The sequence below is a fragment of the Perognathus longimembris genome, chromosome 3 (genome assembly GCF_023159225.1).
Source record: "Perognathus longimembris pacificus isolate PPM17 chromosome 3, ASM2315922v1, whole genome shotgun sequence".
Lineage (NCBI taxonomy): Eukaryota > Metazoa > Chordata > Mammalia > Rodentia > Heteromyidae > Perognathus > Perognathus longimembris.
In genome coordinates, this window is record NC_063163.1 from 69680345 (window position 1) to 69704901 (window position 24557).

Below are 24557 nucleotides of genomic sequence, written 5' to 3' on the forward strand. Positions count from 1 at the left end.
CAGCTTCCTGAAGCCTCCCACCAGGCCCCTACCCTGAGTTCTGGCTCTCTAAGCCAGGGTTCCCCTTGGTCACCTAGGAAACCCCACTGTCCTTAGGCATACCCTGGAACTCCCAGCCTGTAGAGTTGCTCCCTCTCATGGCCTCTGGTACTGCCTCTCCTGCCACACTCAGTCCTTGAGCTTCCACCCCACTGCTGACCACCTCTTGGCACATTTCCCTGGGCAAGCATGCTCAGCTAGGCCAGCTGCCTCCTTTCCCAAGACAAACCACAGCCCCTCCACTCCGGGACTTGGCGTTTGCCCTCTGTCTGGACTGTTCAGGCAGTTTGGCTCAAGGTCACCTCTTGTCACCAACAGCTTTCCTGACAGAGTTGCCTGTCTAAATCATAAAGTCATCCTCAGGCTAGCTCCCCGGGCTTGGCCCATTGTTCCTCACTGGTTGTCCCCAGGGACATGACAACTTCATTACTGCAGCACCTGTCCTGTTGTGAATATCACTCATCCCCCGGGCCTGGCACTCAAGGAATGCTAAGCTGACATGTTAGCTGGGACAAGGAAGGAAGCAGTGGCTAGCTGAGCTGCAGTGGTTTCCTTGGTGACAGACACACTAGTGCCTGTATTTAGGAGGAGTGATGGTGGAGGAACCTGAGGAGGAACAGGAGCAGGAGGAGAACCTGGTGGTATTTGTGTATCCTGAAAGAGATCTCAGGAACAAGAGCTCATACAGTCATTTCCCAAAAGGCCACAGGGCAGTACTTCCATGTCAGCAGTGGCCAACATGGCAGGACTAGCCAAGGCTGCCAAGCAGCTGTGTGGGGGGCTGAAGGCATAGTTATCCATCGGATAGGGTCTTACATTTTTGCCTGGGCTAGCCTGGACCCTGATCCTCCTATTTACATCTTCCACAGGGCTGGGATCACATTGTCAGCAACATACCTGGCTTGTTGGTTGAGATAGGAGTCTGATTAACTCTTTTTTTTTTTTGGCCAGTCCTGGGCCTTGGACTCAGGGCCTGAGTACTCTCCCTGGCTTCCTTTTTGCTCAAGGCTAGCACTCTGCCACTTGAGCCACAGCGCCACTTCTGGCCGTTTTCTGTATATGTGGTGCTGGGGAATTGAACCCAGAGCCTCATGTATACAAGGCAAACTCTCTCGCCACTAGGCCATATATATCCCCAGCCCTGATTAACCCATTTTGAACTATAATCCTCATACTTCCATTTCCCAAGCATAGTTGGGATTATAGGTGTGAACCATTGTACCTGGTCTGTGTTCTGGACTTTTTATGAAGACCCTGAAATTCCTGACAAGAAGCTGTTAGTAGTTTTCTGAACTGACAGGGCTACCTGGGCTCTGGCTCTGCATCACTGTTGTAGCATCTCACTTTGTTCAGGGCTGTGGAGCTGCGGTGTATTTTGGTTGATTGGCTGGTTTGTCAACAGTACTAAGGTTTGAATTGAGGACCTCATGCTTATTAGGCAGGTACTCTACCAGTTAAGCCATGCCTCCAGTCCTCAGTCCTTGGGGAGTTTTTGTTAAAAGTATAGATATAAGCCAGGCACTGGTGGCTCTTGCCTATAATCCTAGCTCAGGAGGCTGAGATCTGAGGATCAAGATTCAAAGCCAGCCTGGGCAGGAAAGTCCATGAGACTCTTCCCCCCCCCCCCCCCCCCAGTCCTGGGGCTTGAACTTAGGGCCTGAGCACTGTCCCTGGCTTCTTTTTACTCAAGGCAAGTACTCTACCACTTGAGCCACAGCACACTTCCAGCTTTTTCTGTTTATGTGGTACTGAGGAATTGAACCCGAGGCGGGGGGGGGGGGGGGGTGCTTCATGCGTGCTAGGCAAGCACTGTACTGCTAAGCCACATTCCCAGCTCCCATGAAACTCTTTATCTCCATTTAACCACAGAAAGCTGGAAGTGGTGGGAAGCAAGCTTTGGGCAAAAAAGACTCAGGACAGTGCCTAGGCTTTGAGTTCAAGCAAGCCCCAGGACTGGCACCAATAAAAATCATCTAGAGTGCCAGGTTTTTGTTTCTTTTAAAAAGAAGATGGCATGTGCAGAATTGTTTGGTTTTGTTTTTGTTGCCAGTCCTGGGGCTTGAACTCAGGGCCTGAGCACTGTCCCTGGCTTCTTTTTGCTCAAGGCTAGCACTTTACCACTTGAGCCACAGCACCACTTCCGGCTTTTTCTATATATTTGGTGCTGAGGAATCGAACCCAGGGCTTTCATATATACGAGGTGAACACTTTACCACTAGGCCATATTCCCAGCCCCCTGTGCAAAATTGTAAATAATACCTGTTGCTGAAAAAGGAGGAATAGAATTTCCAGGCTGTATCTTGAGTCAGCTGTACCTTAAGACTTCCTACAGTGAAAGGAAGTCCATGTGGAAATGGGTGGAGAAGAGTTCAACAAACTCACTTCCCCAGGCCAGGTAATTGGGGTTGGAGTCAGTAATACATCATATTGACAGCATATGTCCTTGGCCCCTGCTCAGATGTTGGAAGGAGGGGCACTTTACAGTTAGGATCTTCCTCTCTACCACCCATTATCCTGCTCTAACTGACACCTATGAGACCTCCTCCAGATTGTCAAAGACAGTCTCAGAGCCCTAAGGAGACATGAGAACTAAATGTAGGGTGGGGTCTTGGGATAGAAAAAGGCTTAAAGGAAAACCTAAGTGTGGATATTAGTTTACTTTTTCTGTCAATATAAAACTATCCAGAAACTTATTAGACAAAGTGGAAATAAAATTAAAAGAAAATGGCAAAGTAAGTTAGGCCCTCCTCTTGTTATGGGTAGGATCTGGGTTCCATTTGCACCTGCCTCAAGGATCTCTGCTGCTGTGTGGCCTCAGCATCACGTAGCTGTCCTGCCTGAGGCCAAGAGCAGAATAAAGTGGTTGCCAACGATGGGGTGACAAGCTGGGATAATGTGGCTTACACTTGCTTCTCCTTCAGAAAAACGACATGGTATCTTCTGAGGTTCTTTCCATATTGTTTGTTTTTGTCAGTTGTAGGGCTTGAACTCAGCCTGGGCACTGTTCCAGAGCTTTTGTGCTCAAGGCTAGCTCTCTACCACTTTGAACCACAGCTTCACTTCCAGTTTTCTGGTGATTAATTGGAGATAAGAATCTCTTTGACTTTCCTGTCAGGGCTGGCTTCAAACTGTGATCCTCAGATCTCAGCCTCCTGAATAGCTAGGGTTATGGGCTTAAGCCACAGTACCTAGCCCTGAGTTTTTTGCTAATGTGCTCTCCTCCTGCAGTATCTAGTAGGTGGTTACTCTGTCCCAAGTATTTCACAAAGATGATGGGGGTGTGGAGTGGGGTGGGGGGGTGCTGAGAATGTGGCTTAGTGGTAGAGTGCTTGCCTAGCATGCACGAAGCCCTGGGTTCGATTCCTCAGCACCACACAAACAAAAAGCTGGAAGTGGCGCTGTGGCTCAAGGGGTAGAGTGCTGGTCTTGTGCAAAGAAGTCAAGGACAGTGCTCAGGCCCTGAGTCCAAGCCCCAGGACTGGCCAAAAAAAAAAAAAAAAAAAAAGATAGGGGGACACCTTGCTTTCTTTGTGAAGATCTCACCTTTTTACAGCCCTGATCACTTCCTTGAACTTGAGCAGGTGAGGTTACAATGTTTGCTGTGAAGAGAGGTCCTGGAAGCTTGGGGCTGGGCCAGACCTGAGGATTCCCTCGGTTCCGGCTTCTCCTTGAGTTCTCAGCACCTTCTTCCCTTTGGCTGGGTCCAGTTGGCATCAGGTTCGGAAAGCGAGTGGAATGAGTGCTTGCTGATATCAGAGCCCAGCAACCCTTCCCACTGTGGGGAATGAGGTAGCAGAGAAGCAGTAGGAACGTGAGATAGCCATTGGCCACTGGCCACTGGCCTGGCCCATTTCAACCCTCCTGGTCCTCACCCACCCAGCCCCACAGGGCAGCTAGCAACCAGGAGCTGGGTTATTGCTTTGTAAAATAACTTTGAATTGTAAAGCTACCTTTGCTTATTGTAAATATATCTCGGTTTGCTGAAAAAAGAAAGCTTGCCACCATCTTGGATTTGCTTCCCCAGAGGCCACTTCTCTTGACTTTTACATTGTTACCTTTGTTTTCTCTTTTTCTGACCTTTCTCTGAGCCTGGTAGGGTAGACACCTGTTGCTCCCCCCATTCCTCTCATCCACCTGCTTGCTGGCAGCCAGTTTACCAATGTCCTCATGTTCTTCCATGCAGGACACAGCTTGGGCTATGGCTTTGTGAACTACGTTACTGCGAAGGATGCGGAGAGAGCGATCAGCACGCTGAATGGACTGAGGCTCCAGTCAAAAACCATTAAGGTAAAAAGATCAGATCAGACCCTGTCCGTTCCTGTCTCTAGCAGGAGTCCTGCCATGTTCTGACCTGGCCTCTCTGTCACTGTCTAGGGGACCATTCTGCATTCGATGCACAATTGTAGGTGTTTCCCAGGTGGCTCATGGACCTTCTTGGTCCTACCATAAAAGATCCATGGAGGGATTGTATACTAGGTCAGTCTTCACATACATGGATACACAAGCAGATTCCTCCATAAGCCTCCTCTGCCTGTTTCTCCTGCCTGTATTGCCGTTTTCCTATTCCAAGATGAATCCCATCCCCTAAGCCTGGTACCAGCTCTGCTCCTTGAGTTCCTGGCTTGTGGCAGCATCTCACCTTTCCCAGCATCCCTTCCTGCCTCCTCAGGCCAATCAGAAGCTTTTTCTCACCAGTTCATTTAATATCCATTTAGCATGTATTCTCTGAACACCTACTCAATAAACTTTCCACACGGTGACTAAAACAAGAGTCATAGTCAGGGGCTGGGGATATAGCCTAGTGGCAAGAGCGCTTGCCTCGTATACATGAAGCCCTGGGTTCGATTCCCCAGCACCACATATACAGAAAATGGCCAGAAGTGGCGCTGTGACTCAAGTGGCAGAGTGCTAGCCTTGAGCAAAAAGAAGCCAGGGACAGTGCTCAAGCCCTGAGTCCAAGGCCAGGAATGGCAAAAAAAAAAAAAAAAAAAAAAAAGAGTCATACTCATAGAGCCAGGGATGGGGGGTAAAGGCTGCAGACAGTAAACAAGAGATAGAAAGGCCACCTATGACACAGGCAGGCAGTGTGGAGGGAGGCTTCAGCATGACAGGTGGGAAGAGAGCTACCCATGCTGTACCCTGGGGGTGGGGCCCCAGGCAGGGCTCTGGTGGCCTCCTCATAGAGTCAGATGGTCCTCCTCCAAGAGACCAGTTTCCTCTGCCTCTGTCCTTCTGAACCAGCTGCCCTTGCCTTCCCTCTCTTTGGACAGTCATCCAATTTTCAGCCTAGAGGGCCGGGGATATGGCCTAGTGGCAAGAGTGCCTGCCTCATATACATGAGGCCCTGGGTTCGATTCCCCAGCACCACATATACAGAAAATGGCCAGAAGTGGCGCTGTGGCTCAAGTGGCAGAGTGCTAGCCTTGAGCAAAAAGAAGCCAGGGACAGTGCTCAGGCCCTGAGTCCAAGCCCCAGGACTGGCCAAAAAAACAAACAAAAAAAAAAACAATTTTCAGCCTAGAGCCCCCCACCCTCCTCCCTGACTTCAAGGTCTGCCTGCTGGCTCCCCTAATTGTGGTAGGACCTACTGCCTGGAACCAGTTTTGTGTTTCCCAAACTTTGTCCCCTTGTCCACTGTCTGTTTAGACCAGTCTGATGGGCCTCCCCTGTGCCGTGGCTCCATTCCCTGGCTTTGTGCCACAGCTAGCCACTTTGCTGGGCACAGTGCCCTTTGGGACAATCCTTCACAAGGTACCCACAGACCTGGCTTGTCATGTCTTGTTCCTGACACGTACACCTGCAGGGATCATTTATCTTCATCTGAAGCACTGAGAAGGAGGAAGGAGATTGTTCTGTACAAAATTATCCTTTCTTGTGAGGGAAGGTGGTAAAGGATCCTCTTAGGACTGGCACTAGGCCGTGCTTCCTGGGCTTCCATGATACCAGAACCACCTGAGGAAATGTAAAGTCCAGATGTCCAGGTCTATACTTGATTCTAGAGCAACTCTGTAGGGTGACCCCTGGAACATTAGTCTTTGCCAGCCCACCAGGTAAACCTGCTGACATGGGTGGGTGGGAGGGTAGCCTTCTTTCCCTGCCAGTACACTGTTCTGTGATCTTGTGGCCCAACCCTCCCTGGATCAAACCCATGGCAGGTCCTTCCACCTGCCCTGTGCAGTGTGTGGAGTTGTCCCCTGGCAGACACATGGCTTATGCATCCTTTCTAGTGCAGGCTCCCCAAGGCCCCTTCTACAATGAAGGCTAGTGATGGCACCCATGTGCCCTGGCTAGTCCTAATTGTATTTCTTACCTCTAAGGAATTGTCACACTTGATTTGCAGAGGCACTTGAGTTCTTGTTTGTTGAGGCAGCAGGGAGAGGTAGAAAATAGCATAGTAATTCATGAGTCTGGACTTTTGTTTACTTAACTGTAAAAAGCACATATCACTATGTCAGCCTGTTTCCTTTGACCTGGTTGGGGCTGATGTTGGCGGGTTGATGTTCCCAAGTCAAGAGTTAGAAGCTCACATGAGATCACAGGTGAGCAGGCCTCCCTGTTACCCGGCTGAGTACATGTGGAAGCTTGCTGTGCGGCTTGCAGCCTTGCCTTGGGCCAGCAGTGTCTAGCTCTCTGTGGTTTCCTACAACTGTCCTGGTCCTGTAGAAACATACTAATCCCTCGTGGATATGATGATCCTCCATCATTGTCTCAAGCTGTCTCTGGGTATTTGCCCTTGATCCTTGGCAGCAACCCCAGTGCTGGCAGGTAGAGTGCCTGACACTGCCTTGAGTGCCAGCAATCCCAGTACTGGCAGGTAGAGTGCCCGACACTGCCTTGAGTGCCAGAAATCCCAGTGCTGGCAGGTAGAGTGCCCCACACTGCCTTGAGTGCCCTCTATTTAAGGGCAGCTCATTCATGCAGTGTAATAAAGGCCATCAGAGGGCTGGGGATATAGCCTAGTGGCAAGAGTGCCTGCCTCGGATACACGAGGCCCTAGGTTCGATTCCCCAGCACCACATATACAGAAAACGGCCAGAAGCGGCGCTGTGGCTCAAGTGGCAGAGTGCTAGCCTTGAGCGGGAAGAAGCCAGGGACAGTGCTCAGGCCCTGAGTCCAAGGCCCACGACTGGCCAAAAAAATAAATAAATAAATAAATAAATAAAGGCCATCAGAGTTGGGGGTCCTTGTCATGCCCAGATTATTCAGTAGTAGTCTTGACATCAAGCAGTATCCCACAGTTCTATTCTGACAAAAGCCACTGAGTCAGTGCCCCAATGGCTTCTCCAAGGCCTCAGAGGGGGAGGCACAAAGCCAGGCTCTGACACTGCATGCTCAACACGTGTCCAGCATCTGCCCCCAGCACAGCTTGAGAGAGCAAGCACCAGCCACCAGTACGCTGTAACTTCTACCATGGAAAGGAGCAAGGGTGGGGGGGATGCACAGAGCTGGCGTTCTTTTTTTGGTTTGGGGACAAGGTCTCAATATGTAGCCTAAGCTGGCCTCATAGTCCATATTCTTTCTGTAGTCTCCTGATTGCTAGGATGAATTACAGATGTGTACTACCACACTCAGTCAGGTAACATTAGCACCAGCAACCATATTTACTAAATGCCTACATTTGGGCATTGAGGCATTTCCTCTGAATCTGGGTACTAGGGATACAGCAATGATAACTGCAGTTTGTCCTCATGGGATATATTAGGTTATGATAAAGCAGTGACTGTAATGACAAAATAAAGCCATCCTCCGATTGCAGCCTCCTGAGTAGCTAAGATTACAAGCCTGTGCCACAAGTGCCTAACCAAATTTCCCCTTTTTATAAGGATGCAGTCACTGTGGATTAGTGACCAGAATCTGATTTTTTTTTTTTTTTTGGCCAGTCCTGGGCCTTGGACTCAGGGCCTGAGCACTGTCCCTGGCTTCTTCCCGCTCAAGGCTAGCACTTTGCCACCTGCGCCACAGCGCCCCTTCTGGCCGTTTTCCATATATGTGGTGCTGGGGAATCGAACCCAGAGCTTCATGTGTAGGAGGCAAGTGCTCTTGCCACTAGGCCATATTCCCAGCCCCAGTGACCAGAATCTGGATTGAGGAAGAGTTCCTAAGCACAAGAAAGGACCAGATTGAAGGCATGGAACAAGTGTTGCTGGGAGCTTAGGAAAGAGTTCTCAGGGGTCAACAAGCAGCATTGTGAGGTTGCCTGTGGGATCCCCACATACCTGCTAATGCCAGCTGCTAGAGCATAGCCCAATGTGGTTCTGGTTCAATTCTGGCCTTGACAGTGGCTGGAGAGAAGATGAAAGCAGTTTTGTTCCTTAAGACATCATTTACCCTTTGGCATAGAAGTTCTCAGCATTTGTCTCCAATAAACACTTCTCCTCTGGAGCACTGTCTGGGGCACAGTGACAAGTGCCAGCAGTGCCTGCCTGATCTCTGCTGCACTGGTACCTGTGCTTCACAGCTTGGGAATTGAGGAGTGACTGATCCTCCAGTAGGCCTGAGTGGGACCATCTGCAGAAGCCAACTCCTAGGGTGGTGTGGTCCAAGGCAGCAGCCCCTGCTAGCCCTGCTAGAAGTTGAGAAAGTCCCTGAGGGGCTGGGCACTGGTGGCTCACACCTGAAATCCTAGCTACTCAGGAAGCTGAGATTTGAGGATGGTTTGAAGCCAGCCTGGGCCGGAAAGTCTATGAGACTCTTTTTGTTGTTTTGTTTTTTTGGCCAGTCCTGGGCCTTGAACTCAGGGCCTGAGCACTGTCCCTGGTTTCTTTTTGCTCAAGGCTAGCACTCTGCCACTTGAGCCACAGCAGCCACTTCTGGATGGAGACTCTTAACGTCAGTTAATCACCAGGGAACTGTAAATGGAGCTGTGGTTCAAAGTGGTAGAATGCTAGTCTTGAGCAAAAAAGCTCAGGGACAGTACCCAGGCCCAGAGTTCAAGCTCCATGACAAAGAAAAGGAAATGGGAAAGGAAAGTCCCTGGGGGGTGTGAGCCATCCTGTCCCAAATACCATGCTCTCACCATGGTTTCTGGTAAGGCACATGGTTGGAGGTGCTGCCCTCAGACAAGGGTGAGTAGAGTGGCTGGCTGATGGGAGGCTAGGAATCTTGAGACCTTTGTGGAGAAAACTTAGTCAAGGCTCAAAGTGACCTAGTGTCCTCTGTGCCTGCCCATTGGGCTAAACCCATGTATCCCAGGCCTATAAGCAAATAGGGAAGCTTCCACAAAATGTCCAGGGAGCTCAGCTGTGTTTGTTCAGGCCCCCAGCGGGACCCAGTGCCCCTTTGTATCCTTCCTGTCCAGTTTTACCTGAAAGGCTGTTTTTCTTTGCAGTGTGGTCTCAGCAGTTCCAAGCCCCACCTGTCTACTGCACACCCCTCCCTCCTTCCTATACCCAGCCTCCTGTCTTGGTTTTGAGTCCCATCCTACCAGGTCACCCCTCTGCAGGCAGAAGGCCTCTTGCCCGCCATGCTTTCTTATCCGCAGTGGCCTTGGTCCCATCCCTCTTGGTCTGTGAGGAGCACAGCCTCAGTGTGGGAAAGCTCCAAACTCCTTTCCTTACCACATTACCTCTGGGGCTTCCAGCACGGGCACCCCTAGAGAGCAGGACCAGGAGAAGCCCCCCTGGGCTTCTAAGGCAAGCTCCCTGCTGGCAGAGGACACTGTGTTCGCTCAGAGGGCCTTTCCCAGTGCTACCTTACTGTGTTGCACACTAAAAAAGGTGTAAGACTGGGGTAGAACAATAGAAAGTCCAGGATCCTAGCTCTGCCACTCACACTGTGGGTGCACAGTCTCCCCTTTGTGAGCTAGGAGCGATGTCCACCTTGTTGAGACTGGTGAGGACCAGATGAGAACACACTGTCCAATGTCTAGTTCCTGTGCTTCACTGAAAAGTCCTTCATGTGCTTTCTACACAGCATTGGCCTTTCTTAACTCCAATTTTTAGGGCTTTGGCCACCTACCTGCCCTAATCCTAGGAAACTGTTTGTGTTTTGAAGGTGTCCTATGCTCGTCCAAGCTCAGAGGTCATCAAAGATGCCAATTTGTACATCAGCGGGCTCCCAAGGACCATGACCCAGAAGGATGTGGAGGACATGTTCTCTCGGTTTGGGCGAATCATCAACTCCCGGGTCCTTGTGGATCAGACCACAGGTATGGCAGGCGGCCAGGATGGGCAGTGAGGGCTGGCCTTCAGGCCAGGGGACAGACCTTCTAGAGAGGGCCCGTGGTTGTCTGCTTTTTCAGTGTTAGCTGTTCTTCAGATGAGGGCAGCAGAGAAACGAGAAGATACTGGCTAAGGAAGTAAAATGGTGGCATTAAAAGAAGGCCAACATGGTATAATGAGAACATCAAGGAATCCTGGCACTATTTCTTAGGTACTCGAATGCCCTGGCATGACCCACGAGTGGATTGAAAGACTGCTGCTGACTAGTCCAAACAGTTCTTGCTGCAGGTGGATGATGTGTCTATCTCTACTCTCGGTCCTGAGTCTCCATTTTGCTTCTGCCTGTTGTTGGCTCTGTCCCATGTACCCTTACTCAGTCTTCATGGTCGCTGTGCCCCTCTAGTACAGGACTTGGGCTCTGGGCTGTCCAGGAAGCCAGCAACCCCCATGCATATGCTCAGGCTCTGTTCCCTGTCTACCCTGCAATGGAGGGACCAGGATGTCCTGGGCCAAACCCTGTGTAGCCCTGTCCCAGAAGGAATAGGACTTGTGACAACCCAGAAAGGAGCCTGCTTTATAGGCTCCCTGAAGCCTATGGGGGGGGGGGGCGGGGTGTGTGTGTGTGTGTGTGTGTGTGTGTGTGTGTGTGTGTGTGTGTGTGTGTGTGTGTGTGTGTGTGTGTGTGTGTGTGTGTGTGTGTGTGTGTGTGTGTGTGTGTGTGTACCAGTACTGGGTCAAGAGCAAGAGTCTGGCATTTTTCAACTTTTTTGCTCATGGCACTCTACTACTTGAGTCATGACTCCAGTTCTCCCACTGGGTATTCTGTAGTTGTTTTTTTACATTCTTCCCACACTGTGTATCCACATTGGCTATGGGGCGCTGGGCTGTAGACCCCTTTTTTGCCGGATCCCACTCAGCCCGCTCCACCATGGCCTGTCCGTCCAGCCAAGGCCTAGTGCTGTTGAGTGTGGAGAGCTCTTAAGTGGAACTCCATCCAAAATCTCACTCCCTCTCCCCCTCCCTGCCTCGCGAGAAGATTATCTCAGGACTCCCCCTCTAAACTTACCCTGCCCCAGGACCCAGGACCGAGGCCTTTGTGGGAAGCCAGCTGCCCTGTGAGACCCCAGGATCACAGGAAGGGGGGCGGTGAGACAGGTAGACATGTGTTTACACTCAGATGATGTGTGTTTGAGGTAAAAGAAACTGGAATAGTCTTTAAAAATCTTACATCCTTAGCCAACAGCACTTGACACTTTTTTTTTTGGCTTTGTTTTATCCTTCATTGTGAACTTGGTTGTTCGTGTGTGTGGAGATTGTGCTATTTCTTGGTGTCTGCTCTTAATCCAGAAAGCATTAGAAAAACTAAAAATACACAGCCATCTTCCAAAAGTATCAGTTCATCAAATAATATATTCCTAGCCACTGCATCAAATACCATTTAATTTTTCTTTCTTTCTTTTCTTTTTTGGTACTGGGGAGTAAACCCAGGACTTTGCACTTGCTAGGGGAATACTTTGCCACTGAGCTACATCCTAGCCCTTTTACTTATTTTGTGCTGGTCCTGCAGCTTGAACTCTGGGCCTGGGTGCTGTCCCTGAGCTTTTTTTTGCTCAAGGCTAGTTAATGCCCTACCACTTTGAGCCACAGCTCTACTTTGGGCTTTTTGGTAAATAACTGAAGATGTGTCTCACAGACTTGCCTGCCCAGATTGGCTTCAAACCAGAATTCTCAGATCTCAGCCTTCTGAGTAGCTAAGGATTACAGGCATGTTCCACTGATGCCCAGCCCACTCTTTTTCTTTCCTGGGTTCTGTTCATTTCCTTTAGGCAGTTTTCATTGGACATTGCTGTGTAAAAGCAGACAAGCAACCCGCATTTGCACACATATTCGCTCTGCGTGCATGCATACAGCCTCAGGTCTTGAGGAGTAACGGCGGCTTTGAGATCAAGAGCACAGATTTTGCCCCAACTGATCTGATGTTAGTTCTGGTTTAGCTTTCCATAGCTGACTAAACTATCATTCATGCCATATAGGAATGAATAAGACGTGCTGGCCACGTGTATGATTTCAGGTTTCCCTTTGGACTTGAAATGTGAAGATGAGCTCAAGGCACGAGAACCCTCCTTGCACATGGCATATGCCTAGGTCTGACCTTACTGATTCAGTGGTTACCCCTGTTGGAAACCTTTGAAATGTTCTGTTTGGGGCTGGAAATATGGCCTAGTGGTAGAGTGCTTGCCTCATATACATGAAGCCCTGGGTTTGATTCCTTAGCACCACATATATATATATAGAAAAAGCCAGGGCTGGGAATATGGCCTAGTGGCAAGAGTGCTTGCCTCATACACATGAAGCCATGGATTCGATTCCTCAGCACCACATATACAGAAAAAGCCAGATGTGGTGCTATGGCTCAAGTGGTAGAGTGCTAGCCTTGAGCAAAACGCAGCCAGGGACAGTGCTCAGGCCCTGAGTCCAAGCCCCAGGACTGGCAAAAAAAAAAAAAAAAAAAAGAAAAGAAAAAAGAAAGCCAGAAGTGGCTCTGTGACACAAGAGTTAGAGTGCTAACCTTGAGCAAAAGAATCCAGAGACAGTGCTCAGGCCCTTAGCTTAAGCCCCAGGACTTGTAAAAAAAAAAAAGGAAGGAAGGTATTTTGTTTTGCATTACTGCAAGTCAAACCCAACGCCTCATGCATGTTAAGCAGGTATATTTTAGCACTCATGGAGAGGTCGAGGCAGCTTCAACTGGACTTTTGGGGGTAGCCTGTGATCAGGAGAATCACAGCTCGAGAGTTGGAATGTGAGTGTCAGGGCTCCTACTGTTTGTGTGGTCATGTGAGGTGCACTGTGTCTCAGTTCATGGGGCATGAGAAGTAATGAGGAAGAGACTTGAGAACAGCTACCCAGAGCCATCTTTATAAAGTGGATCCCTGAGGCCCCGTCTAGGCCCCGTCCTGCTTTGCTTGTTGTCATTCACCAGACACACAAAGCCTTGGCCTGGTCTTGAAAAAGAAGGTGTTTAACTGAAGTTAGGGCAGCCTCTACTGCCAGGTCACACACATGAGTCCAGCCCGGAGATGTCACTCAAATGGGTCCCCCTCACTGTCACCTCTTCCCCTGACTCCCAACAGCTTTCTTCCCAGAAGAACAAGTCAGCCCCTGCCACTGTCAGTATATACACTTTTGCCCCATTCTTCAAGTTCTTCAAAGGATAAAATAACCCCCCTCCAGGGGTCTAGAATATGGATGGGCAGTGGATGAAGAATGGCTGGGCTCTTCCCCTGGGCTGACCAGATGCTGCCTTCAGTGGTCCAGCCTCAGGTGTCAGGCTGCTCTGTTAAGGGAATGGGTTCGTGAGGGACCAGAGCTTGCCTTCAGTGTGCAGAAGGAACACCCAACCCCTTGAGGTGTACTGACCCTTCCCACACAGGGGCCAAAACTCAGGGCTCCTGACTCAGCCTGGGTTCCTGCTCTGTCGTCCACACCTGGGCAGTTGTCTGCAGAGAAGGCAAGTGGCCTAATTAGTTTCTAAGGATGCTAGGGGGCACTGACTGGGGTCCTGAGGCCTCAGTAAGGAGGTTCCAGAGACAGATGACATAATGGGGTAGGAAAAAGCTCAGGAGAGGGTTGGGGTAAAGGAAGAGGTACAGGATAAGGGTGACACTGAAGGTCTGTGGTGCCCTCCACCTGCCCCTCACTCCATCACTGTGGGTGCTTGAAGGCAGCTGGGACAGAGGCCCAAAGTCCCTGAATTGGGTCCACACTAGCTCATCTGTGCTCCTATGCTGAGCCATGCTCCTGAGAGCTAACTAGTGGCAGGACACAGTCCTGGGGTGGCTTTCTTGTTAGAAACCAGTTCAGGGCATGACTGTCACCAAAGTGTCTTCTGGTAGTGAGACACTGGAATCCTTCCTTCAGCTTGAAAGAGTCTGAAGCTAGTCAATTGGTTTTCTTTAACCTGCTTATTTGTTTTCATTTTTAGGTTTGATTTTTTTCCCTCTTAATTTCATTAACCAGGTGTTCAGTTTGAACCACAGTAGACTGACTTGACTTTTGCTTTTCAGTTTTTATGAGTCCTTTTGGGTTTTTTTTCCCCCTAATTCCATTTTTGTTGGTTTGTTAAAAAGGTTTGTCCAGAGGGGTTGCGTTTATCCGGTTTGACAAACGGTCGGAAGCGGAAGAGGCAATTACCAGTTTCAATGGTCATAAACCCCCAGGTTCCTCCGAGCCCATCACAGTGAAGTTTGCAGCCAATCCCAACCAGAACAAAAACATGGCGCTCCTCTCCCAGCTGTACCACTCGCCTGCAAGGCGGTTTGGAGGCCCCGTGCACCACCAGGCACAGAGATTCAGGTGGGTCCAAAGGTTGGCATGTTGCCGGTCTGTTCCTGGCCAGCCACACTACATGGAGGCCTGTTGGGCAGTGGCTACCCATGCTGGAAAACCCTGGGGGTGCTAGGCTAGTCCTGATGTACCTCAGGATTGTTCCCCTGCTCTGCCCCCACCATCACAGAAAAATCTATGCCCTCACCATTTACATTTGTCCCTTGGTATCCCTGGGAGACTGGTGCCAGCACCCCTACAGATCCAGTACATCGTGCTGTCCTGTGGCCCACACATATCCTCCTGCAGGCTCAGAATCATCTCAGGATGACTTAATACCGAGTACAGGGGACTTGCTACCAGAACAGTTGTTTCAACAACGTCAAGGAAAAAAAGGTGTACCCATCCAATACAGGCAGGACAGTACAGGCACAATTTTTCCCCCAAACATTTCGATCTGTGGTTGGTTGAATCTGGACACAGAACCCATGAATACAGAGGTCCAATCTCCATTGGAGTTGAGAAGGTGCCACCAGCTCCCACGGACTCCAGGGACGGGAGTGCACTGCACTGCACTGCAGCATTCGTTCCTAGTAAGGGCAATGAAGCTGCGAAGTTAAAGGTTCCTCATGTCTGCAGGAAAAGCTGTTCCCTGACTTGTGATTAGGTGAGAGCTGTTCCTTGTCTAGAGTTTTTAAACAAGTTTTGGACATTTCATCAGTGGTTTGTAGCACCAGCTTGCCGGGGTCCTTCGCCCCCAGCGCTCTCTTGGCCAGTGGGAGAGCCGGGGAGCGTACCCCGTGGGGCGAGCCAAGATGAGGTAAGAGTCGCGAACCGCCCGCTCCCAGCCCCCTTACGTAAAAAGGAAGGACACTCATAGGATCCGGGGGATGTCACGCAGTCTCTGTTTTTTTTTTAGGGGGAACCACATTTATAAAGGCCAAATGGCGGCAGGAAGAGGAGGGGTGTGGCGTACCTAGCTAGGCGCTATGATTGGCTGCCTGGGATGTCCGTCAAGGGTGGAGCCGAGGGACCTCCCTAAGGGGGGGGGCGTAAATCTACGCCTCCGGGTTCGCCACCAGCGGCCATCTTGGCTTACACGTGGTCCCGAGGCTGGGAGGCGGGGCTGGTGAGAGCCTGACCCAGAAGGCAGGCAGGGCTAACAGCCCCAGGCTCCAGGGCTGGGAAAATAGGCGGGGCCAGCTAGAACCGCCTCTTAAAGCTGCAAGCCAGTGCCCCACACCAGCTCTTTCTACATAGCTGGTTTTCTTGTCACATCTTCCATTTTATACCTGAATGTTACCTGCCTGTTGCTTGAAGGCCCCGTTCAGAGGGGAGTAGCTTTCTTTGTCTTTTCATACTGTAAGTAGCCCTAGTTGCTAGGCTGCTGTAGAGACAATAGAGTCAAAACTTGGATGCCAGGATCTGGGGTCTTGTAGCCTTGGGAGTCGTGGAGATCACTACTGAAGAGCTGTTTTAGCCTGGTTTAGACTGGTTTTGTCAGAACACCAAGCAGTGGCAAGGGCTGGTTTCTGGTGAATGAAGATTTCCCATCTTGGTGCTAGGCAGTGGGTTGGGTAGATCCTGCTCACTTCCACTGGTGCTGTCTTGGACAATGTTAATTTTGCTATGGAGTCCTGTAGAGTCTCAGGCTGGCTCCAGTTCCAAAGCTGGCCTGCTATAGCCGCCTGCTTTAAGGACAGAGGCTGGGGAAGGTGTTGGGACAGAATTGAGCTGGATTTTAAAATCCAGCTGGCAGAGTCAGGTAGTGTGACTGGCACCTTTCTGGGGTGGGGGAAGGGTGAATGGCAGCATTCTCCAGCTACCCAGGAGCTGGAGAACCAGGGGAGAATAATGGAGGTGGGGGTGGGGGGAACTTGAGTCATAGTCACAGAAGTGAAAATGAAGAAAACCAAGGAGGTGGCATTTCTTCCTTCAGGAGAGGGACAGTAGCCAGAGGACACAGTGATAAGGAAGGAAGAGGGGATGAGCAGGGGGGAGTCAGCTGGGAAAGGGGGAAGGCCTCTCTGAGACAGACAGAGATAAGAAAGGCCCAGAAGAGCAGGAAGCTCCAGTCACATCCAGAAAAAATTAGAAACAAGACAGGATTCTTTCTGTTCCATCAGAAATGAAAATGAGGGCTGGGGATATAGCCTAGCGGCAAGAGTGCCTGCCTCGGATACACGAGGCCCTAGGTTCAATTCCCCAGCACCACATATACAGAAAACGGCCAGAAGCGGTGCTGTGGCTCAAGTGGCAGAGTGCTAGCCTTGAGCGGGAAGAAGCCAGGGACAGTGCTCAGGCCCTGAGCCCAAGGCCCAGGACTGGCAAAAAAAAAAAAAAAGAAATGAAAATGAGAGGTTGGCATTCATTGCTGGTGTGGGGGCTGGGAATATGGCCTAGTGGCAAGAGTGCTTGCCTCCTACACATGAAGTTCTCGGTTCAATTCCCCAGCACCACATATATGGAAAACGGCCAGAAGGGGCACTGTGGCTCAGGTGGCAGAGTGCTAGCCTTGAGCGGGAAGAAGCCAGGGACAGTGCTCAGGCCCTGAGTCCAAGGCCCAGGACTGGCAAAAAAAAAAAGAATCATTGCTGGTGTGGTCCAAGAAATCAACTGTCAACAGCAGATTAACCTGCTGGCAAGATTCCTTAATGAGAGCCATTTTCAGGGATTGGGGTATGGTAGTTCACACCTGTAAGTCCAGCACATGGGGAGGAAGATGGCAAATCAATATCCCAGATTATTTTCACTATCCATTGACCCTTGGGATCCAGGGCTCCCTTAGGTACCAAATCCACGAGTGCTCAAGTACCAAATGTAGAATGTAGTGTTTGCTTAGAACCTGCACACGTCCTCCTATAGACTTTCCATCATCCCTAGATGGCTTATAGTTCTTGATACCACATAGGTGCCACAGAGATGGTTAGTACTCTGTATTGCTTAAGGAGAAAAGTTTGAACACATTCAGGACAGGCACGACACGCTTTATGTTTTGCATGTATCTTCTTAGATCTGAAGTCTGTTGAACTGCAGATTTGGAGCAGGTGGATGGGACAGGCTGACTGCAATATCTATGTGAAAATTAGAATGACTGATTAGGACTTCAGTATTGGCACCTCACTCTAGTCATTTATTTATTTTGTCAGTTGTGGGGCTTGAAGTCAAGGCCTGGGCACTATTCCTGAACTCTTTTGCTCAAGGCTAGCAGTCTACCCCTTTTTTTTTTTTTTTTTTTTTTTTTTGCCAGTCCTGGGGCTTGGACTCAGGGCCTGAGCACTGTCCCTGGCTTCTCTTTGCTCAAGGCTAGCACTCTGCCACTTGAGCCACAGCGCCCCTTCTGGCCATTTTCTGTATATGTGGTGCTGGGAAATTGAACCCAGGGCCTCATGTATACGAGGCAGGCACTCTTGCCACTAGGCCATATCCCCAGCCCCTAGCAGTCTAGCTCTTTGAGCCCCAGCTCTACTTCTGGTTTTCTGGTAGTCAATTGGAGATCAGAATCTCACAACCTTTCCTGCCTGGGCTGGCTTTGAACCCCAATCCTCAGATCTCAGCTACAATTATAGGCATGAATTACCAGTGCCCAGCTTTCCTTCTAATCTTTTAGGAAAACCATTGGCTTAGTTACCACAGACACTGGGGTATCTTTTCCCATCTGTGTCAGTGCTAACTGTGGGCTGAGAATTTTAACCAGCTTGCACATCCTTAGTGGGGCTACTTAAACTTACATTTTTTTGTGTGATTTTAAAACAATTGCCAATATTATATCTTGGTTTCCTTTTCATTCTGTTAAAAAGAACTCAACAGTGAGCCACACTTTGGGGCCAGGTGCTCTTGCCTGTCTGTCCAGAGGGGGTGTGTGTTTAATGGCATCTGAAGGTACCCCCTTACCCCAGGGGGCCTGCAGGGTCTGTTGGCTGAAGCCCAGTATCATGTTGGAGAAGGTAATACTTCCCCAGCTACATCTTGCAGCTCCAGATGTTCTGTCCTGAATATTCTTCCTCCAGAATTCCTCCCCCGATCCCCGTCAGTCACGGAGCTTGAACTCAGAGCCTGGACACTGTCCTTGAGCTCTTTGCTGAAGGCTAGTGCTCTACCACTTTGAGCCACGGTGATACTTCCAACCTTTTCCATTTATGTGGTACTGAGGAATTGAATCCAGGGCTTCATGCATACAAGGCAAGCACTCTACCGCTAAGCCATATTCCTGGCCCCCCTGGGTTTTTTGTTTATGTAAATGAAAGGATCATCAGTGGTTTGGCCCTGGTCTTTTTTTTTTGGGGGGGGGGTCTTGTCATGGGGCTTGAACTCAGAGCCTGGGGCACTGTCCCTGAGCTTTTGGGCTCAAAGCTAATTCTCTACCATCTTGAGCCACAGCTCTACTTCTGGTTTTCTGGTGGTTCATTATAGATGAGAGTCTCATGGACTTTCCTGCCTGGGCTGGTTTCAGACTGTGATCCTCAGATCTCAGCCTCTTGAGTATCTAGGATTACTGGCTTGGGCCCTGGTTCTGGTGGGTGGTTTGAGCCAGCCCAGAGCTGTGGGAAGAGATTCCCTTGTGTCCTTTGGTCCTGTGCAAAGCTGTGTTCTACTAGATCCCCAGACTGACTGGATCCCTCTGAGAAAGGATCACAAGGAGGAGTAACTAGGCTTAGAAAAACATGCACATGTTTGTGCACACACACAGAGTGTGAAAAGTTCCCCCCAGGGAGGCTGACAACATAAGACACTTAGAGTAACTTTGTGTGCATGCTGAAACTGGAGCTTGAATTCAGGCCTTGTGTTCTTTTTTTTTTTTTTTTTTTTTTGGCCAGTCCTGGGCCTTGGACTCAGGGCCTGAGCACTGTCCCTGGCTTCCTTTTTGCTCAAGGCTAGCACTCTGCCACTTGAGCCACAGCACCACTTCTGGCCGTTTTCTGTATATGTGGTGCTGGGGAATCGAACCCAGGGCCTCATGTATACGAGGTAAGGTCTCATGCCACTAGGCCATATCCCCCAGCCCCAGGCCTTGTGTTCTTACTCAGCTTTTTTCATTCATAGCTGGTGCTCTACCATGTGGTCCACAACTCTAGTCCAACTTTTTGTCAATTAATTGGAGATAGGATTCCATGGATTTTTCTGCCCAGGCTGCCTTTGAGCCACAATCCTCTTAAATCCAAGCCTCTTGGGTAGCTGGGGTTATAGGCATGAGCCATCAGTGCCTGGCCAGGATGCTTTTAGCTACATAGGAAGATGTAGAAGAAGCCCTTATCATTTAAAACGTGGAAAGTGGGGCTGGGTATGTAGCTTGATGGTGGTGTGCTTTCCTTGCATATATAAGGCCTGGGGTTCCAGGCCCAGCACCACAAAAAAATTAAAATGGGGGGAAATACAGAAACAATTCTTTCCCTCTGCCACAAACACACAACTGGAGGAGTGGAGGTGGCTCTGTCAGGTGGCTCTGACTGGGTCCCCAGTCTGTTGCCCACACAGCAGGGAGCCCACGCTTTCACTGCTGTGTTCATTTCCTCTCCAATCATTTCTGACTCAGTGTGTTCTCATCTGTAGAACCTAAGTTTTGTACTTTTTTTAAGACATAAAAGTAGGAGGAGGACCATAGCGAGGGGAAATTAGAAGGTAATGGGGAGTGAAGATGGCAAAAAGATGACAAATGTATGTCCTTTGTACAGCTAGTATAGCTTTTGTTTTTCAAGTCCTTCTTGACCTGTGTGTGGTACCCCAGTCTTGAGTGGCTCCAGCGAGGCAGAGCCTGCAGCAGAGACAGGGAAGGTCCCATCCTTCCTGCGCCCAACATCACTAAATGTGTGCTTTCTGTTTGCTAGGTTCTCCCCTATGGGTGTAGATCACATGAGCGGGATTTCTGGTGTCAATGTCCCCGGAAACGCGTCTTCGGGCTGGTGCATCTTCATCTACAACCTGGGGCAAGACGCGGATGAGGGCATCCTCTGGCAGATGTTTGGCCCCTTTGGCGCTGTCACCAATGTGAAAGTGATTCGTGATTTCAACACCAACAAGTGCAAAGGGTTTGGTTTTGTGACCATGACAAACTATGAAGAAGCTGCAATGGCCATAGCAAGTCTGAATGGCTACCGCCTGGGGGACAAAATCTTACAGGTTTCCTTCAAAACCAACAAGTCCCACAAATAACTCGTTCATGCTTTTTTTTTTTTTTGTACGGAATAGATAATTAAGAGTGAAGAAGTTGAAACTTTTTTGTTAGTGTACAACTCATTTTGCGCCAATTTTCACAAGTGTTTGTCTTAGCCTAAATGAAACGTGAAAAGGTTTTTATACTCTGGGATGCAACTGACATGTTCAAATGTTTGAAATCCCACAATGTTAGACCAATTTTAAGTTTCTTAAGTTATTTCCTTTAAAATCTATATTAAACAAAACCTAAGTAGACTGCATTGACTAACCAGTCCCTCTGGATGGTGGTGGAACTTAAGCATGTTTTAACACTCGTCACTCGCTGTCTCCACAAACTGGATTTTAACCAACGATCCTTTAGTTTTAGTTTTTCATCTAAAGATGTAGACAGATTCCAAGTATGCGGTTTTGTTTTGTTTTGTTTTTTTCTTTTTTTAATTTTTTTTCTTTTTCTCTTTTTTTAATGATTTATGCTTTGGTTGACAGGAAATTGATTACTCAAGGGGTCCCACTGCCACCTCCTGCTCACTCAGTTCTGGGCTCTGCCAAGGTCCTAGAGGTGGTAATAGACCTGTTCTGGGTGGGCCATCGCCACAGAGGGTGCCCCCACTGGGCCAGGCCAGCCCCTCCTGAGGACACAAAGGTGTTCCCCAGGCCTGAGCACCAATGGGAATGGACCAAAGAGTTTCAAGGAAACTCCAGTATATTCCAGAGTCAGACCTGAGCTCCAGGCACACCTGAAGATGTGTCGCTCCTCTGACATCCCCACTTTCTGTCCCCACATTGCATGCACAAGTGCCCCACACATTGGATACTGTTGTTCACCATTTCTCCTGTTTCCAAGAGCATTTAACACAGCTCGAATGCGCAAGATAACTGATTGTTAACAACATGTGAACATTTGAGCATTGTATTTTTCGCATCCCTCCTTGTGAGCGCTAGACTTTTTTCTATCTCGGATTTTGTTTTGGAATTTTGCTTTCGTATGGACACTCAGCAGAAAAGTACTTCTTGCCAGTTATCTATTAACAAAAAAAACCTTTGATTTGTAGTTTTAAAGATTAACCCTCAAAAGTTCTCTTCATAACTGCCTTGACATTTGGGGTTGTTCTGTTCTGTTAATTTTCTTTTGCTTTTTTGTGTTTTTTGTTTGTTTTTACTTTTGCATTTAATACCATTAAATTTGATTTTGTTTTGCTCGAGTTTTGTTTTGTTTTTTGTTTTATTCTTTTCTTTCTTTTTGGCTAGGGAAGACACAGAAAAGCCCAGTGTTCAGGGAGGAGTCATAAGACAGTAAGAAGCAAACACTTGCCTGGAAGAGAAACCATTTGTTAATCCATGGCATAGAAACACTCCCTCATGGATTGATTGGTGGTTCTTCATCTGGGAGCTGTAGGCAGGCTCAGAGGGGAAGCCTGTGCAGGAGTGGGGGCCTGCGCCCCAACAGCTCTTTTGGAAAAATAACTACTGCACAGAAAAAATCCAAACCAGGAAAACTCAGTACCAGCAGCTCTTAGCCTTAACACAAGACTAAAAGGTGTAAAGGCAGGCTGTTTCATAGTTCTTCATATCATAGGATGATAGCAGTTATTTATCTATTTATTTATCTAGCTCTATTTATTTATCTAGCTCTATTTATATATTTATTTATGTGGAAACCTGGGCGGTAAGATAAGCACAGAGCCTCCAGAGCAGGTCAGCATATTGAGAAGCCCTTGGACAGTTTGAGGCTGCCTTCTCCCCTTCCCCCCAGCCCTGACCCAAAAGAGGTAGCCACAAGTCCCCAGGTTTTGTCTTAGAAAAGTGGACCAAGTGCTGTGCAGACTCCTCCCCAGAAATTCCAGGTCATCACTCAGCCAGCCCATGAGGCCTCCTTTGGAACCGAAATCAAGGCCCATATGCCCCAGTTCTCACACCAAAGGGTCCTTCTGATGCCCCAAAGGGCTCCTCACCCCAAGCCAGAATGTTTTTCTGGTTCCTCGGACTGACATCTGAGTGGATGTGGGATTCCCAGTCCAGAGCTCCCCTAGCTCCTGTACCTTCCTGCAGCCGTAGCTCAGTCCCTCCCACAAGGGGGTTCTGTCTGATGGCCAGTGCCTCAGCTGTGCCTTTCCTTCCTCCTGTTAGATGCCATTGATGTGGGAGCCCTCCAGAAGTTTTTCACATCCCTCAAACTTCCACTTTATGTGGTGGTCCACCACTCCAACAGCTTTCTAGCTACAAATTCCAGTGCATTTTATGGGACCTTGAATTTGACAATGAATGGAAGGACTTGGCTTTTGAAATGGCACTTCTGAGCAGTCTCCACTCCATCAAAGACTAGGCTTGATCCTGGGCATCGAGTTCAGTATGTATTTCTGGGCAGAGGGACCATCCTCAAAACCCAGGTTGGAAGCATGGCTTAGAGGGTGAGCATTTGCTTCCTTTCACATGCAAGGCCCTGGATTCCATCCCCAGCACTGGAAGTGAGGGAAAGGATCAGAAAGAAAGTCACAACCCAAAAGAAACTTTCTTAAAAACTTCAGGCATAAATTTATCAGACTTGTATTGAGGGGGAAAAAGTCATTTGGGAATTTGAAGGAAAGGAATAAAGAGTAGATAATGGTGGTTGATAAAAAAAAAAAAAAATGTGGTTTGGCAAACACCAAAGAGATTTTGGTTGAATTCTTTTTTTGGCCCATGTCATTTCCCCTTGGTACTTATTCTGCCTTGCTTAGGCAGCTCTAAACTCATGAATCTGTTCTCATTTTGCTATTTGCTGATTCAGCTTTTCTGTGTAATGTGCCAAATTGTGGGATTCTGGGGCGGGGAGGGGGGCTGCTCACTGACTAGTTTCCCCCGCAGCCACAGCCACATTTTCTGACTTGCCTGGAAGTCAGGCTTCTTTGAGGCTCTGTGAAGAATGGTGCTGGGTGGGATCTGCTTCCTCCTGGCGAGTGAGTCTCCTTGGCCAAGGCAGCTTGCCTTAACCTCTGAAAGTCTGTACTTGGCATTAGTTCAGGAAAATCCCAGGAGTTTCAGGGGCTGAATCATGTACAAGCCGCAGATGAGCCCCAAGATAGTGGCAGTTAATTACCGTCTCCAGTTTGCTTCCAGGTGACAGTGGGTAGACTATAAGGTGTTAAAAAGACAGGACTTCTCCCTGTGTAGTGTCAAGATTTGTAAATGCAGATTCCATCACTCATCTGTTCAGTCTCAGGTTAGATTCAGCTGATTTTATTTCTGCATGCTTTGTGCAGCCAGCTTTTTCAGCACTGGACGAGAGAGAGAGCTGACAAGGGCCCCTGAAAGATCTTTACCCTTCCTCCATCTCCCCAGGAGAGACCTCCAGGGTTCACTTCACTGATGGGAGGTGGGAGGTCTTGTCCCCCAAGCTTTCTGAGCCACAGTGAAGTCACAAGTGCTTTCTGTTAAGTGGCATTGATGATTGACACATTCTTAGAGCAGAATTTGAATCTTGATCTCTAACAGGGAGATTCTTTTCCCCCCATTACTTCTAATGATTGTATTATATTCCCAAGAATCTTTGGTGATAGGGTTGAGGATTTTTTTCTTGGTTATTCAAAGAAGGAAATAATTTGATTTATTTCTTATAAGTCACCAGCCATAAGCATCTTCAGTTATACTGCAGGAGACTCTGAGCAGACTGTTTTCCTCCCCAGATGAGACGTGGCAGGTCCGCTGGCTGGGGGCCCCCTTTTCCCACATGCTGTTCCCTTGTCAGTGATTTGCTTTGGGGGGAGGGGTGCAGATAACCAGCTGATCCCCATGTTGTACAGTAGATGGCTAGACCTTTTGTATATTAGTGTGCTTTTAAGTTATTGATTTGTTTTATATGAAATAATTTATTTTTCAGGTACCATTTTTTTCATTTTAACTTTG

The 24557-nt window shown here is 48.9% G+C and overlaps 1 protein-coding gene across 1 annotated transcript in view; it reads left to right on the top strand.

Annotated features, from left to right (window-relative positions):
* The window catches only part of Elavl1 (ELAV like RNA binding protein 1), a 42990-nt gene extending 20311 nt beyond the window's left edge, over positions 1-22679 (top strand). The window contains exons 3-6 of the mRNA XM_048342103.1: positions 4223-4326; positions 10033-10186; positions 14327-14552; positions 20348-22679. Coding sequence (XP_048198060.1) covers positions 4223-4326; positions 10033-10186; positions 14327-14552; positions 20348-20672 — 809 coding nt within the window. The 3' untranslated portion in view covers positions 20673-22679. The remainder of the gene's footprint in view (positions 1-4222; positions 4327-10032; positions 10187-14326; positions 14553-20347) is intronic.
* The last annotated feature ends 1878 nt before the right edge of the window (positions 22680-24557 follow it).